This window comes from Pteronotus mesoamericanus, unplaced genomic scaffold (assembly GCF_021234165.1).
Source record: "Pteronotus mesoamericanus isolate MK-2021 breed Mesoamerican mustached bat unplaced genomic scaffold, CSHL_Meso_final contig_221, whole genome shotgun sequence".
In the NCBI taxonomy this organism is placed as follows: domain Eukaryota; kingdom Metazoa; phylum Chordata; class Mammalia; order Chiroptera; family Mormoopidae; genus Pteronotus; species Pteronotus mesoamericanus.
In genome coordinates, this window is record NW_026555092.1 from 10335553 (window position 1) to 10353133 (window position 17581).

Consider the following 17581-nt stretch of genomic DNA (forward strand, 5'->3'; position numbering starts at 1 on the left):
AAAAAGAATTGAAAGAAAAACAACTTAAACTATTTTCAGTAGTCATGTTGCTGCAGGTAGTACTGGCATTGCAATTCTAAGACTCCTGCATATGGAATTTGGTGTCGCTGGGAACTGGGAATTTCAGCAAAGGTGAAAGGAGATATAGCTATGACATCAAGGAAGTTAAGGAAAAAGTGTTCTCACACTGGAACTGAAATGAAACCATGATGCGCTGTATCTTAAAAAAAAACCCATTTTTTTAGCTTTGTGTTCACTGAAAAGACTTAAAAACAGGAACCTACTCTATAGTATTAAGCACTTCCAGAATCCAGATTCTAAATATCATTTTTCACTTAAGAAAAAAAAAAATCAGGGCCCTTTAGAGAAATGGTTGATTCTAGGTCAGGGACAGAAAATATACAAGATGAGCTTGGGCTAATTTCAAAGGCTCCCACTGGGACAATTTGAGAGTCAATTAGAGTAATAGTGGCAATGGATTTAAATACATACAGCATGTTTAAATACATTGGACTTTAGTAGTATTTAAAATGTTCAACTTTGCAAGGTGTTAGGGAATCAACTGATTATTATGAAAACTGGTAAATAAAGAAAGATAATTAAGTATTTCTTCTGCCTTTTCTTTAAGCACGATACCTCAGGGTAACTAAACTGTTGATGTGGGCAAGCTTCCTTTTAAGTATGCCAGCTTATAAAAGAAGAAATGATAGCACGCTATCATTCTTCAATTCTTAAGCGAGGGTCACTGATTGTTTCTGACGTTCCCAAAAGAGAGAAAACCAGACATTATGCGCCTCTGAAGGAGGCCCAGAGCCCCGCTTATAAAATATTCTGGCAAAAAATAAAAAAAATAAAAAAGGAACCTAAGTCTAATTAGGTTTCTAGATATTACTGCTAATTAAAGGAAATATAAAATAGAGAGGGTCATGTTAAACTATCTCCTAGGGACATAATCACCAAAATTCAGAGTGCAAGAGACTCTTCAGGATAAATGACCGGCTTCTTCACCCCAAAACTGCAAGGGCTGGAGGGAACCACAGGAGACCTGAGACACACAAGCCAATTGTAATGGGTAAACCTAACTAGGATTCTGATTTTTTTTTTAAAAAGTACTATAAAAGAACGGATTAGATAATCATGAAAATTTTATTGTATTCGTTATTTTATTTTTTAAGACAATGGTATTGTGGTTGTTTTAAAGAGTTCTTTTTATCTGTTAGAGATGCACATTAAAATGCTGTGGATGAGATATTTTGCCTGAAATTTGCCTCACAAGTAATCCCAGAGCAGGGTGGTGGTGGGTGGCGGTGTAAAATGAAACAAAATAGGCCATGAGTTTATAATTCTTGAAGCTGGGTGATGGGTACATGGGGGTTCATTATCCTGTTCTCTCTGTTTGAAATTTTCATTAAAAAATGTTGGGGTAAACAAAGCAAGTGAAAGCAGTAACTCAAGCAGATACTTGTACAGCTCTGTTCATAGCAGCATTATTCACAGTAGCTATAAGGGGAAAATAACCCAGAATGCCCACTGAAGGATGAATGCATGAGCTAAATGTGGTATATACATACAGTGGAACATTTCTCAGCCTTAAAAAGGAAAAAAAATTCTGACATATGCAACACCACACATGAGCCCCGAGAACAGGCTAACAGAAATAAAGCCAGTTGCAAAAGGACAAACACTGTATCATCCCACTTACGTGGGGAACTGAGAGTAGCCAGGTTCACAGAAAGTAGAATGGCGGTTGCCAGGGGCTGCGGGGAGAGGGAATGGGGAGTCAGTGTTTAAATGAGCCCAGAGTTTTCCAGTTTTGCAAGATGAAAAGGGCTCCAGAGATGGATGATGGTGATGGTTGCACAACAGGAATGTACTAAATGGGTTAAGATGGTAAGTTTTGTTATGTGTATTTTACAAGTACTTACTAGTAAACAATTGGAAGGGAATGATGTTGGGGTAAAAAAGGAAACACACACATGCACACACAGAAAAGAAAAAAAGAGGAGAGGGTTGTGTTTTGGAGAGAAAGAAGAGCTCAGCAATAAGGCAGGAGACTTGTGCTTGACTCAGTGCCTGGAATCCAGTAGGTGCTCAATAAATTTTTTTTTTTTGAGGGAATGAAATACTGATTAAAAGGTAGAGATACTGGGATCATGACTGAATTGTGTCCCTCCAAATTCGTAGACTGAAGTCTTACCCCCAATGAGACTGTTTTTGGAGATGGTGCCTTTAAGCAGGTAGCTAAGGTTAAATGAGGTCACAAGGGTGGACTGGTGTCCTTAAAAGAAGAGGAAGAGACCCTAGGAGAGCAGGCACAGAGCGAGCAGAGGCCGAGGGAGGACCCCGCAAGAAGGCGTCATCCGCTGGCCAATGAGAGAAACTGGGAGAAACCAGCCCTGCTGGCTCCTTGACCTTGGACTTAGAGCCTCCAGAACGGTGACAAACGAATTTCTGCCATTTAAGCCACCTGGTCTGTGATATTTGGTCATGGCAGCATGAGATGATTAATACATGGGGCTTCTGATGAGGGGCCGGTGTCCTCGTGAGGGATGACCCATCTCTCCCACCCTCCGAGGCTGAAGTGGTACAAGGCAATGATGATAGGCTAGAATGATACAAAGGGCTACTAATGTATGAGAGCCTTTCCTTTTCCTGTGTGTTCATCCTCACAATGACCTATACAGTGGCTACTGGTGTCAGCCTCATTTCATAGCTGAGGAAACAAGTACAGAGGAGTTAGGGATCTGGTCCAGAAACACACAGCTAGGAAGCAGCAGAGCCAGGATTTAAACTTGGGTGGTCTGACTCACAGAGTCTAACCACCGTGGATGGCCTTGGGAATGCCCACCTTGCCTACTGCCCTCCAAGTGTTATTAGTTGACTACGGGCCCAGTGTGAATGACCAGAGGCAGTAAAAGCCGCCTCCTCTGTCTTCTCCACCCAGCCCCGCTTCTCCACCACCCGCCGGCACCCCTCGCCACCCGTCGGCGTTCATGCAGAATGAAAGGGGAATGAACTTTGGAGTCAGACAGACAGCATTTGGTGATTAAGGGACGGCTCTGGAACCAGAACTCTGGATGATGGTGATGGTTGCACAACAGGAATGTACTAAATGGGTTAAGATGGTAAATTTTGTTAGGTGTATTTTACAAGTACTTACTAGTAAAAAATTGGAAGGGAATGATGTTGGGGTAGAAAAGGAAACACACACACATGCACACATAGGAAAGAAAAAAAGAGGAGAGGGTTGTGTTTTGGATAGAAAGAAGAGCTCAGCAATTTGAATCCTGACTCTCCTGTTCACTCAGTTCTGTGGATCTTGGGCATGTTCCTTAACCACTCTGTTGCTTGAGTTTCCTTATCTGTGAAGTGAGGGTAATGACAGTACCCACCTCATAGGGGCGTCAGGAGGATTCGATAGGACAGTATGTATAAAGCACTTGGCCTGGGGTTTAGCACATGGTAACAGCACAATTATTACTAGTTGGGTGAGCTCGGGTAAGTCAATTCAGCTCTCTGCCTTCCAGAATTTTCATATAGAGAGAGAGCATAATCATATCTTTCTCACAAGAGTGACAAGAAGATTGAATAATATAATGTTAGAAATGCAATAACTACCCTTATCTCTTCCTTGGAGGCCTAAATGAGCTACAACCAACACTTAAAATCTTCTCGTGGGAGTAGGGAGAATTGACCTTCTTTCTTTTCTATAGAACTTAAAAATTTCCTGATTATACAAGTAACACATTTGGTATATACACAGAAGAAAAAAAAATTGCACGTGTTTATACCACATTGTTAAACTATTTTTCTCTGGGGAGTGAGATTGAGAAATGCGTATTTTCACTTTGAACTTTATCTCTCTCGTGTATTATTTGAAATTTTTACAACCACCAAGTGTTACTTTAAAAATGAAAATACATACTCACTGTAGATTATCTCCTGCTTTTTCACATATTTCTTGTGACATTTTTAAAAAATCCAGTTTGAGACTTTGTCTTTTAATAAGGAGTTTAATTACCTTTATGACTTGTTTGTCTTACTGCTGTCATTTTGTTTTATGCTGTTAATTTCTGACGCTTCCATGGGGTGTCCTGTCTTTGTCTTTTGTGATAGACAACATGTATTCGTTTGTTTTAATTTTCTACTGGGATATGGAAAGTAGAAAACCTGCTTTTCATCTTATTTGTGGATGATTTTAAGTCTTTCATAAATATGTTTGAAATCACATTCTCTCTAGTGATATAATTCAAGAAAAATACAGTAACAGTGCAACCAAGAGTCTGGGTTCAAAATCTGACTCTGCCACTTACAGGCTGGGGGGAACCTGGGCAAGTGATTTAACCTCTCTGTGCCTCAGTGGGGACAATAACTACGCCTGCTTCCTAGACTGGTGCATGGCTGAAATGAGTATGGAAAACACTTATCATCGTGGGATATAATTAGTTGGTTCTTCTTTAGAAGGGACAGAAGAGAGGGATGTGGGGAGAGCTAAGCGGGCAGTTCCTTGCAGATGCCTTCACTACCTCGAAGTCTTTCTTAGGAAATTTCTCATTTCAAACATATGAATCCCTTATGTTCTCTGGATCAGGGGTCATCATAGTACAGCCCAGGGACCAAATCCAGCCCATTTACGTGTCTTGTCTCAGGCTGTTTTCCTATCACGAGGGTTGGGTGGTGGTTCGCCAAGCCAAAAACACTTCCTAGCTGGCCCTTTAAGAAAATTTTGCCAACTGCTTTCTATCAGCCAGATAATCATCCTTCTTTCTAAATTTAGGAGAAGAAGCCATTTTCTCCCTTGTCCCATTACAGCCTCTCAAAAACTAAGTGGCTCTTAGCATATATTAAAAGATTTTTTTAAAAGACCATTAGCTTCTGCATTTAATTGTCCACAAGGTGGGGATACTTAATCAAAAACAAAACTAGAAAATTGAAAAAGACAAAGATGCTGATCACAAAGCAGGGTTCTCCCAAGGCTGGGACGCAAGGAACGAAGGGGCCGCAGAGGCCAGTTTCCCAGGGGTTTCTCTACCTGACCTGCTCTGCAGTTTTAGGTCTGGGATTGGCCACCTGAGACGGTGTCTCTCACTGTCCTTCTGATGTGCTGCTCCCCAGGTCCCCCCAAACCAGGGTGGCAGCCCGTGCCCCTCACTCAGAGAAAAATGATCAGGCTCTTCTTCCCTCTGCCATGGCAGGGTCGCTCTAATAGGCTACCCCTTACTTTTGGTCCCCCAGGGACAGAATAAACGAGACAGTTTTAATTTTAAAATCAGGACTTTGCCCATGAAATGGCGTGCTGCGGGACGATGGCCCAGGAGCACCGACCCCGGGGGGCAGCAGTGCAGCGAAAGGCGGGCGCTGCCGTTACCGAGTCCTGACGCCTCTTCGGAGGGGTCAGCCTCACTGTGACGGGGCCCCCCCAGGCTCAGAGGCACTGGAATACGGGCTTCTGGCCCAGAAGTGAGGAGAGTCTTGGTGGGAAGAGAGGACCGAGGCCCCTGGAGCTGGTAAAGAAAAATGTAATAGCGGTGAGACCAAGTGTCCATTAGAGCGGCCCCGTGTTGGCCCACGAATAACGAAAGGAATCAGGAGAGATCGGGTGAGCAAGAGACAGCAGGGACGTGCGCAAATGTCCTGGACGAGATGGACCAGCATGAGGAAAATCAGAGGAGTCGAAGGAGGCTGCTGAGCCCAAGGGAGAACGAGGGGCCAGCCTGAGGACCGGCGAACAGCCACCCACCGACAACCTCTGGACCCTGGGCTCCGCATGGCTGCTCCACAGGGACATCGGCTTCACCCGCAAACAGTCCCATCAGACATGCACGATCACCCCCCTGCTGCCAACGTGGGAATTACCCCCTCTACCACAGCTGGGAGGAGGCGAAGCCGTGAGCTTCACGTTGTTTCATGTTATTTCCAAAAGGGCCCACTCTGCTGGGGTGAAATGGCAGAGGAGGCCGCGTGGACCTCGCTGTGGGCGGGCAGAACGAACTCTGTGTGCGGCATGATTGGGGCAGGCACCTGGGAAGATAAAAAAGTACCACTTGGCCCCCTCAAGTGCCGTGATACTCATCTGACTGGTCCGATGAAAAAATGGTTAAAATCAGGTTAAAATAATGCTCACAGCCAACACGCAGTGAGTGCTGCCTCTGCCAGGGGCTGCTCCAAGAACAGGGCCTGCTCACAACGACCCTGACCCTGCGAGGAGGCTCCCATCGTTAACACACCTTATATATGTGGGAGCTGAGGCACAGAGGGGTCAAGTCACTTGCCCAGGGTGACTCAGCTGGTAAGTTTCAGGGTAGAGGCAAAAGGTGGTCTAGTGAGAGCCAGGGCTCCGGGGGCCATGAAAGAGGCTCTAAGCTAGTTAACAGGTCATTCATTCATTCAGTGACCCATTAACTAGTATTGACTGAGCATCTCAGTGCCAAACAGCATGTCAGTTGTGGGAATACAGGCCAAGGGTGATTCCCTAACCTCCTGGAGTTTACAACCCAGTAAGAGCACAGCTGACACTTTTGAGTACTTCCTTATGCTGGGAACTGCCCTTTACATATGCATCTTGTTATTACCACCCCCACCCGTTCTTACCTGGAAAAAAAAAATAGCCTCAGAGGGGAGAAAGGACCTGTCAGGATTCTGGCCCAGGCCCTGGCACATACACTGTGCTCTCTGTGGTCTCTCTTTCCACGCACCGCACCCCCCCCCCCCCCCCCCGGCACCTCCGGGATAGTGCTCCATCTAAGGCACACCCCCGCTTGGTTCTCCTGTCCTTCCCACCTGCTGGCCTGCGTGCTCAGATCTGGGTTTGGGGATGGGATAGGTAGAGAGGCCTCTTAGGTCTCTACCCACTGTCCACAAGTGGGATGAGAGGAAGAAGCTTTCTGACTCCCAAAGGAGGGGACCACAGTCCCTGTCTCGCTGGACACAGGCACTGCCCCCAAGGCCTATGGGATACACATTACTCATCCGTTATTTGCAAATCTTTATTGAGGGCCAATTCTGTGCCAGGCACTGTGCTTGGCACCCAGGTTTGATGTGATCCTGCCCTCAGGAAGCTTAATTTGTGTTTTAAATGCCTGCAGTTCGGTGGAACAGGCAGCCGTTCTCTGAAGTGGAGTCCAAACCTGCTCTGGGCGCTGAGGCAGGACGGAGGAGACGCCATGATAACCCTTGTGCTTGCACCAAGCTGCGTTTCTGCAGCTGGTCTGCGCTTAGTCTCCTGGAGATTGACCAAAAGGATAACAAGGCGGATGTTAATGGGGGCACAAAGGCCAAGCCTGGGAGATGTCCCCGGGCATGGGGGAAATCAGCATGTGGAGAAGGAAAGAGTGGCGGGTAGGAGCAGGAAGCTGGGCTCCTAATGGCTGTGATTCTGAGATGTGTTGAAAGATGTGTTTTGATGCCTGACAGTCTAGAACCAATGTTTTCTCCAGTTTAATCTCTAGTTACAATTCAAACTTCTTTGCCAAGTGGTCCTTTGAGTCCCGGTCAAGCCGGTGCGAGGGTGCGAGGGTCAAGGGTGCGAGGGTGGCGCTGAGTCCTGGGAGAAGAGGAAGGATGATACGGAAAGGCACCACCCTGGTTCAGGCCTGGGTCCCCCTCCTTGGCCTCTCCGGCGACGGCCGTGGCCCCCAGCCAGCCAGGCAGGCACGTACCTTCACAGCGCAGCACAGCGCTGTTCCAGACCACGCTGCCCTCCTTCAGGATGCAGGTGATGGTCTCCGAGCCCTGCGTCCCGAGGAAGCCTTCATCACAGAGGAAGGAGATGGAGCTTCCCAGCTGGAGGCTGTCGCCAAACCGCTTGCCGTTTACCGGGACGCCGGGATCTGGGCACTCGTTGTGTCGGAAGGCTGTGTGGAGGGGATCAAGGGTGTGATGAGGCAGAGCTCGTGTGCAGAGGGACCCCCGACCCCCACCATGGGAATCAGCTCCACTAGGATGGTCAGCCCTAGACCTCATCCACTTCCCCAAGAACTTGCTGTGCTGGAGGGAGAGCCAGATACCCTAAAACCAGGGAGTGATGTGCCACGTTGGCATAAAGCAGGTGATTGTTAAACCTCATCTCCTGCCTTCACAAGCACCTCATCCAATTTCATTCTAATGGACATTCACAGATCAGGCAGTGGGCTAGGTTATTTCTCATATTTGCTCACTTACATCATATAATGATTCCATGAAGTAGCTATTATTATCCCAGTTTGCAAATGAGGAAACTGAGGCGTAAGAAACAGATCTGTCTCCTCACTGTCAAATCCATTCCATGCTTCCCTAACTTCAGACAGTGATGGGACCACTTATGTTGCAGGTGAGCTGGGCTCTAACTCCTGTGACGCTAATAGACACTAAGCACCGTGAAGTAGGTGCCCTGGAATCAACGCTGTCGGAACCCATTTCCTTCATTCCCGTGCCTCTGTCAGGCTGCCTGTTACTCTCCCAGGCAATTGGTAATGCAGTTGGGGATGGGGGAGGAAAGAGTGAGAACACTTCTGGGTTTAATCGAGCTTTGCCTCTCGTTAGCGCCACGGTTCTGGGCAACTTATGTAATCTTGCTGAACCTCTGTTTCCTGACCTATAAAATGAGATCATACTTCATTTCAGGGTCATTCTGGGATATACATTAAATGAAAGTTGATATGAATAGGAAAGTGGAGGCTATTTGGTACAGCTCCTGATAGAGGATAAGGGCTACTTGGGAATGAGTCCCATTCCTTCTTCCCGTTCCCCTCCTTTGCCACCAAGCGAGCTCCCAGGCTTCCTCCCTCAGGGCTGCCGCTGTTCCAGCACTCAAGTCGCTGAAGCCACGCCCTGTTTGCATCCCTGCTGTTTTAGGGACGGTGTCTTTGTAGTGGAAACCGGGCTCCACGGCTGCATGAGCAAGTATCACTTTACAAAACTCAATTTACAAGTCCCTGAAATCGTCTAGTGATGGAAACGCTGATGCAGTCAGAAACAGAGGCAGCCCATCCTGGGCGCTGTTGGATCTTGCTGGAGGCAAGAGGCCTGTAGACCTGGGGATCCCTCTTTCTGAGGGTGAGCTGTGGGGGGTGTGGCATGGAGATGAGCGTGATGATCCCTCACAGGGCCTCCACGAAGTCCCCAACTCCCCTCCCTCTGAAATGCAAAGCCTAGGTCAGCCCAGACTTCAGCCTCCCAAACTTTCTTTATTAGGACCTAGGACCATAAGGTTGCCCAGTCACACACACAGTCACACACAATGTTCACACACATATCCACACACACATGGACACAAAAGATCCGGCTCTGGAGCTATTTTCAATATCTGGGAGCAAAAGCTCCACATCAAGGATTTCAATACTGCCCAGTTCTACCTGGGTGTCTTCTCACACCTGCCCCCTGCTGTGTGAAAGGAACAGGTGTCAGCCTATGAAGTTTTTGGTGTCGGGTCTGCCACGGTGACTGCAGAGCGCTCGCACAGTAGGTCAGCAGAGTGCTCGCACAGTAGGTCAGCAGAGTGCTCGCACAGTAGGTCAGCAGAGTGCTCACACAGGAGGCGCTTCAACGTTGTTGAAGGTATCAATGTGGGAGAAGGACTGGGTTTAGTCCAAGGAGCTCAAAGTGTGGGAAAGAGTCATGGGCCCTTGTTACAGATTTCCAGGTACCCTGAGGGGAGCTGTGGAGCCAGCTGTCTGGGGAGGGGAGCTCCTGACACCGGACGAACTCGCTCAGCCTGGACGGTCATCAGCCTGGCTGTGGCCCAGGAGGTGGCTGTCCTGCTGGGGGGACTGTGCTACAATACTTCCCAAAAGCTTGTCCACAGACTGTTGTTCTCCAGCTTCATCAGAACCACTGCATAAGCCTCTTAAGAAGTAGATCCTGGGGCCTCAGCCCCTTGGAGATTCTCATTCAGCAGATCTAGGGTGGGGCCCAGAATTAAAAAAATTATTTCTACTTATCCACCCAACTGCCCCTCTGTATGAAAGCACAGAAAACTACCTGATGTCTGTAATAGTCTTCACAAAATGTTGGCAAGAATCACTTCTGGGTGGGGGGTTTGGGGCAGTGGTTAGCATTTCTTCTTTGACCTGTCCCTCTGTTTTGAGTGTTTACGTATTGGGTGGGTATCGTTTTTACAGTGGCACAGAAACCTTGGAGAGGGACGCGAGGTGAGAGTTTGGTCCCCAGGTTGTGTCCACCACCTTGTGCCTCTTTCCTCCTCCCAAGGACCCAGCATTTGCTTCTTTCCTGGAAAATGGGGACCCACTAGGGTTTGGTTTCCTAGGAGACCGGAAGCACATGTTTTTGCTACATGTGCCCCACCAGGTCCACACTGCCATTGATCCTGCAGAGTTCTCAGCCATCACCATCCTGGACGAGTGGGGCCTCCCTCGGGGCTCTTAGTCTTCACCCCACTTCCCAGGGAAGGAGTATTGAGTCATTCATGGATCTTTCCACTCAATACACATTTACTGACCCTTACCATGTACCCGATAAGCACCGGGTGGAGGAGTACTACCCTCCCCTACCTGTCCAGAGCTCGCAGCCCCATGGGAAAGCAGGGATGATGACCTAACAGCTAGAGCTGCACTGACAGAAGGGGAAGAAGAGGGAAGACAGCCTGGGCTCTGCCTCCTCCAGCCCATGGAGGATGGGAACAGGAGCAGCCCGGAGGAGGTGGCTGAGTGCTTCTAGCAAGTCTGCTGTCCTGAGGGAGGTGCTGAGGGGAATGCCAGGGAAGGGCTTTAGCTTGGGTTTCCCTCGGAATCTGGGGTCCCCATTGGCTGGCCATTTGGCACCTACTGTCTTCAGCTCGACTCAACCCCAGGGACAGGCGAAACAAGAAGCAAGACCACTGTGCCATGGATGAGGGTGGGGGCTGAGGGGAGGTCAGTTCTGTCAAAATCACCAGACGGACCAGCTCTGTGTATGTCTGTGCGCATGGGGTGGTGCTCCAGTTGGGGACTTGCATTTCTCAAGCAGCCTCTGGGAAAAGATCTAGTTAATTGTTCAGGCAGATCCAGCTTTAGTCCCATTTGACTATTTGTCATCGGCCAAGGTCATGGGTCTACAGCTTATTATAGCCTGATACATACGTCTTGCTGCCTTTGGGGGCTCATTATTTCCAGGCTCCAAGATTCTGCCCTCACCCCCACCCTCACTATAACCCCAAGAGACACAGAAATGAAAATAATCACCACCGAGCTTCAGGATGCTTCTAGAAGGGGCCCAGGATTGAAACTGGAGGTGACAGCTTTTGGACTGCAGCCTGGAGACGGGCGATGAGGAAATGCCCCAAGAGTTTGCTCTGATCAAGGGTCTGAGCCCAACAGAAAAAGCGCCCCAGACTTTTGTTTCTGATTTGACCATGGGCGTGGGAACTGGCAAAGCCAAGCGTGCGCAGCCCCATTGGAATACTACAGTCAGCACTAAGTGGGTGTTCAAGGCCACAGGGAGTGCGCTGGAGAGGGATCAGTCACTAATGAGGGGATGGCAGAGGCTAGCTCTCCCTTGGGCCCTTCATGGTTCTAGCTGTACCTTCTAGGAGGCAGGGGGTGGGATAAATGAGGTTCCGGGCTCTTTTTACATTATATACAGGAAATAAGTGCTTAGAAGAGAGGGACTCTACAGCAAAGAGCACCCTGCCTGGCAGCTAGCGCTTTCTGCTTTTCCCAGTCCTTCTGGAGCCCCGGGCCTGGGCATTACAGCCCTTGGAACTGGCCCACCCACATCAATACTCCTCCACTATCCTCAGGGACTGGCGCTCAGAAGGACGGTCCGCTGGGGACAGAGGGAGGACTCACTGGTAAAGGTGATGTTGAAGCCCCTCTTCCCCGTGGAATGGTCGGTCTGGAACTCGAGACGGGCCACGTGGCCACTGCTGGTGATGGAGGAAGGGAGCTGGTTTCCTGAGAAGGTGCCCAGGACGGGGGCCTCGGCGGTGGCCCCATCTTTGATGACCAGGAAGTCAAACTGAGGCTCCACGTCGATGTCGTTGAAGGCCAGGTGGATGCGGCTTTCGGGCCGGGCCAGGATGAGCCAGACGCAGTGGAGGTGGTTGCCGTAGTCCTCTGGGTAGTTGGGCGACAGGACGATTCCAGAGGGGCTGGTGAAATTGAAGAAGCAGGAAACTGCAAGAGAAGAGCAGGGGAGGTTAGGAAGCGTCCCTGGCACTCGGCCTGAGGCACTGAGGGCTGGCAGGGGGGCGCTGCCTTAGTCTAAAGAGCAATAGAAAGAAAGGGTGACACAAGGGTTGGGCTGGACTGGCTGGGCTCTGAGCTGTAGGCAGGGGACATGCCGGCCTCTGTGCTGGGCGTGGCACCGGGAGGGGTCCCTTGGGCAAAGGGCAGACATGGGGCAGTCACTCTTCTCACGGCCTCCCTTCTCTGTCACTGGGTGCAGCCCAGGCACATCTCACGCTCCTGGCCCTTCGTATTGGGGAAAAACCACCACTCAAGCCCAAGTGTAGTCACAGTGCCCAGTCCTCTTAGCTGAGGTGACCCCCCCAGGTGGTAACCAGGTGGACATATCCTGAGTCCATCGCTCTCCGTTAAACATTTTGGTGGGAAGCGACCGGTGTGCCCCGGAGACCTCAAACTACAACCTCAAAGTTACAAAACTGTGCTAAGGAGATGCCAGGTCCGCACCACCTTTCAATGACCGAAGCTGCAGAAGGAGCCCGGGGAGGAAGGTGACAGTGTCTCGTCTCGGTGCCCTGGCCACTTCCTCCCATCCCTCCTGTTGTACCCGAAGGATCCACATCCCTGAGAACCCTCATTTTAAACCCTTTTCATGCCAGTGACTAACAGACCCCAGAACGAGGCTGAGGCAAGGAAAGTGCTACAAATGGAAAAACAAATAAATACACTGAACCAAAATTAAAAAAGAAATAATAACATGGAAAAAAAAGTAATTGTAACAACTATGCCAAAGGCAAATACCAGTATTGAATTAGAGCTTTTTAATTGTATAAGAGTCTCACCAGGATGAGCAAAGAGTGTGCTCAGAGGATTCATATGTGAAAAAATAGAATTTTTATGTAAACACAGTCCATTTCACTAGAAAAAAATAAATAAAAATATACAACCCAATATTGCTGAGGCTTCATGGAAACTCATATGTATTTATTGCCAGTTGGAGTGTAAAGCTGACATAATCCTTTTGGAAGGAGTACATGAATTCTCATCAACAGCCAAAAAACTATTCAAATATTCGGCCTCAGTAATCTCTAGGAATTAATTCAAAAGAAAAAGAGCCACATGGACAAAGATGTTTATAGTGATATAATTTAATTACAGAGAAAAAATGTGAACAACCTATATGTCAGTTCTATAATGTGAGGTATATTGTAACATTTAATGTGATGCAGTTTGAACACAATTATTAAGGTGATAAATATGACCCTGTAGAAAGGAGAATGTTAAACATCATTCTAAGTAAAATGGTAGATCATAAAATTATATGCACACTTTTGATTATAGCTCTTGGATATTTATTTATATATGGGTAAAGATGAGACATGAACCCCAAATAAAAACTGTATTACAGTAATAGGTTTGTGGGTGATATTTTATCAAAATGAAACAGTATTTAATTTTTCTGACTGCAAAAATGATAGAGGCTCATTCTAAACATTTTTAATATATAAATAAAAGTATAAAGAAGGTAAAAACAAATATGGACAAACATTTAAATCCCTTTATAACATTTATATTGATGTCTGGTGTTAATAATATTAAAATTGAAGTAAATTAAATATTTGACTTATTAATTAGAATAAAGTAAAGGTGAAAAAATAATAAAATCATGTTTGCAAAAAAGGAAAAACACGGAACAAGTCAAACAAATGGTCAAAGTGAACCGTTTGACCCCTCTGCTGAGTTTCTCGTTCCTCTCCCCGGCTCCACCCAGCTTCCCCTTCCCGCATCAGGTTCAAACTGCTACACGAAGCCCTGTTGTCAAGTTCAGCAGAGCAAACCTGATCCCTTGGCACATTCAGCTTCCCCCCTTGTAACCTCTGTCTTTTATGAAGTAGAGAGACTGAGTTTGAGTCTAGGGGAAAGAAGGATATGGAAAAGCTTTAAGGCAACACAAGATATAGTTAGTGGTAATTATTCTTATATATTATTGGCGGTTTACTAAGTGCAGGCGCTGGCCTAGGCACTTCCATCAATTGCTCAATGTAACTGTCACAATAACACTACTAGGTAGGTACTGTCATTAACCCCCTTTAAAGAGGAAGACACTGAGGCACACAGAGGTTAAGGAACTGGCCAGGGCTGGGCATCCAGTCAATGGTAATAGCAAATTCAAATCCACGCAAATCCACGCAAATTAAAACCCGTCTGACTCCGGGGGCCAAGCTCTGAGCTGGCCGTCAACACTGTCTCCCAATATGGGAACATTAATAAGCCCGCTGGGCTTAAGTCTAACAGCGGTGTCCTTGGTGGTATTCTTAGAACCGGCTGAAGATCCAGCTATTGACCCCAACCATTACATCTACACTGAACTGGGGGCTCTAGGCTGGACATGGATGCCCTCACACAGCTATCCCATCTCCAGCTTTGTGGTCATCCAGCTAGAGCATAATGCGAATAATGAGGAATCCTAACCTAACAGAGATAACTACCTTGAAGACAGAAGAGAAAAAAAAATCACGTGGCCTGCCTCTGTAGAACAGCAACACAGTGAATTGAAGACAAAGAAAGCACCATGGTTTCGGAGGGAATATCATCAGGGGAACTGTAAGCATGCGAGCAAATGGATTTGCTGCAGAGGAGAATTTAATTAACAGCACTAGAGTCTCCACCCCAACCCCATCACTCTATCACTTTATTCTTTTTCACTTTATAGCCTTTTTCTACGTTGTAAAGCTCCAGGGGTACCACTCTGAGCGGCTATATATGGCAGTTCTACCTATCACTCTCTAAAATTATCTTGTTCACTTGTTTATGGTCTGTCCTTCCTTCTTCCCAACACATACATATATGCTCCAGGAGAGTAGAAATCTTGTGATTTCTCTGAATCCTTAATGGCTCCCACAATGCCTGGCACACTAGGAGCTCAATCGATATTTGCTGAATGAATCAATGAGTATTTAATGGCTGATGACATCTGAAGAGATGGTGACATGAAATATCTCCATCCCGTTTCAAAGCCCAAATGACCGAATTGACCAAAGTCTGTAAAACTAAGTGGACACCTGTATCGGCTCTGGAAACCAGAGGAAATACCGTGGCATGCTCCTCAACGCATTTCTCTCAGGCGCAGGACAGATCCCTCCCTATGTAATTTAGAGTAGAAAAGAGTATGACCCAGCCAAGTTGTTAAACAACAAAGATAACAGCTCCCAATAATAAAGACCTCAAAAATATATTACTCACATAACACCCATAAAAAGCCACTTGAAGATGTTTTCTCCTGAACCAAGAGATGAATCAAAATGAAGAACTCAAGTATGGGAAAGTTATGGTTAATAAAAATTTTAAAAAGCATTGGCAACAAGCAAATAAACCACATAGTAAAGAATCTAAATAATTGCTATAAACATAGTTATAAAATAGAATGCAAGTTTACCAATTGTTCTTTGGAAGAGAAGATATAAGATATTACTCCTGCCCAAATCCCAGGGTAAAATATTGCAGATTATACTGATATAAAGAATAAAGTGGGAGGAAGGAGCTATGCTAATTTCCTCAGCTTATAATAAAATTCTGTTACATAGTTTCTCTGGTTCATTTGAGAACTGTAGGTTAAAGCATGGTTTAAAAGATATTACATATAATTAGTAATAGGCGACAAAGTAGTTTATCTTCAAAATTATCAAAGGGGAAAAAGCATAGTGGTCAATGTAGCAAAAATTAAAAAGTTAAAAATAAAAAGGAATTTAAAGGAAACACCAAAGAAGTAAAAAGAGGAAACATGCAAGGTAAAATGCTAAAACAACCCCCCCCAAATTATTTATAATAATGAATGCATATAGGTTAATCTATCCTAGTAAAACATGACCCTCATTTTGGGACAGGACACAAGGCTTAAAATAAATACGGGAACGGACCAAGGCAGCTCGGACTTCACTTGAGGAGAATGTTAAAATTCACCAGTGCCCAGGCCATCACAGAGTCTAGAACCTTCCCAGGTGTGCACAAATGCACAGCCAGGGTTTGAGAACTACTGGTGGAGGCAAATACAAACCACACACACACACACACACACACACACACACACGGAGGAGTTTTAATGTATCAGACCCTTGGATAATATCAAACTCACGGGAGATCCTTTTTTTCAGGCCGACTCTGGTGGATAGATACCAAGAAACATTCATTTTTGCACCTAGAGAGACTCAGAGCTGATAAACGGACACTAATAGAAAAGGAAGGTGTCCCTACAGCTGGATCTTCCATTCCAAGAGGTAACAAACTTGTTCCAACAAGGTCAGGGGAAGGGAGCATATGTTGTGTTACAAAGGTCTCACACTGGAAACATATGTTTACATGTTACACTGGACCATTTCTGTTAGAGAACAGAGTTTAATTCTCCACATTAGGAAAACCAAAAGTGCTGTGATTGGATCTCATCCCCATCCATCGTCTGGTTTGAAAGAGGGAAAATGAGGTGTGTTCCCACTTGGGAAGTAGTTACCAGGTTTTGCAGATTGATCTTGACCTTGGATAACCCTTTAAATTAGAGGGCTCTCACATGGCTCAGACTTTTGAAAAATAATAAAGGTAGGAAACTCATTAATAAGTGATGTACAATTGTGCATAATATCAGGTTGTTACTTAATATGATCTTGAGTAGAAATAAAAGGAGTTTTTTTTAAAGCCCTGGCCGGTGTGGTTCAGTGGCTGGAGGGTCATCCCATAACCAAAAGGTTGCAGGTTGATTCCCAGTCAGGGCACATACTGAGGATGGGGGTTCATCCCTGGTCTTGGTGTGGGTGCATGTGACCCCCCGTTCGGATGTGTATGATCCCCTGTCCAGACATGGACCCCTGGTATGGAGGTGTAGGGAGGAAGCCAATCGGTGCTTCTCTTGCATTGGTGTTTCTCATTCTCCCTTCTCTCTCTCTCTCTCTCTCTAAGAAAAGCAAATGAAAATGTCCCCCAGTAAGGAAAAATAAATAAATACAAGGAGCTTTTTGAAAAGCCCTCTTTAACTATATCTTCTTCTGGTGTTATCCCTGCTGGCTTCACTGCTTTCAAAATGGTAATTCAATTTCTAGAGGACTGGCAGAGCAAAACAAAATCCAAAGATGATATTTTAAAAATGGATGATGCTCACATTCAAAATAAAGATATGACAGTTATGATATATTATGCCCAAAAGCACCAAAAGAGACAAAATGAACTATTTAAAAATATATAAGTATTGGAAAAAATGTTCATCTGAAGCCAAAAATAAATAAAAATAGAGAGGATCTGTAAAGTACTGTGAGTGTACATGTGCTATATTAGACTCTGTAACTTCAAACCAGAAACATCACCTTATTTCCAAGTGCTCATGAAATATTACAGAAGTAGACTTTATATTAGGCTGCAAGGAAATCTCTACAAATTCCTCCACAAAGCAAAAACTGCTGGGGCATATTTTCTATTCACTGCAAATAAACTAGAAGTCA

The 17581-nt window shown here is 46.1% G+C and overlaps 1 protein-coding gene across 1 annotated transcript in view; it reads right to left on the bottom strand.

Annotated features, from left to right (window-relative positions):
- The window catches only part of CSMD2 (CUB and Sushi multiple domains 2), a 547845-nt gene that overhangs the window by 181978 nt on the left and 348286 nt on the right, over positions 1-17581 (bottom strand). Inside the window, exons 14-15 of the mRNA XM_054571941.1 lie at positions 11763-12089; positions 7659-7853 (exon numbers count right to left, since the gene is read on the bottom strand). Of these exons, the coding sequence (XP_054427916.1) occupies positions 7659-7853; positions 11763-12089 (522 nt within the window). The remainder of the gene's footprint in view (positions 1-7658; positions 7854-11762; positions 12090-17581) is intronic.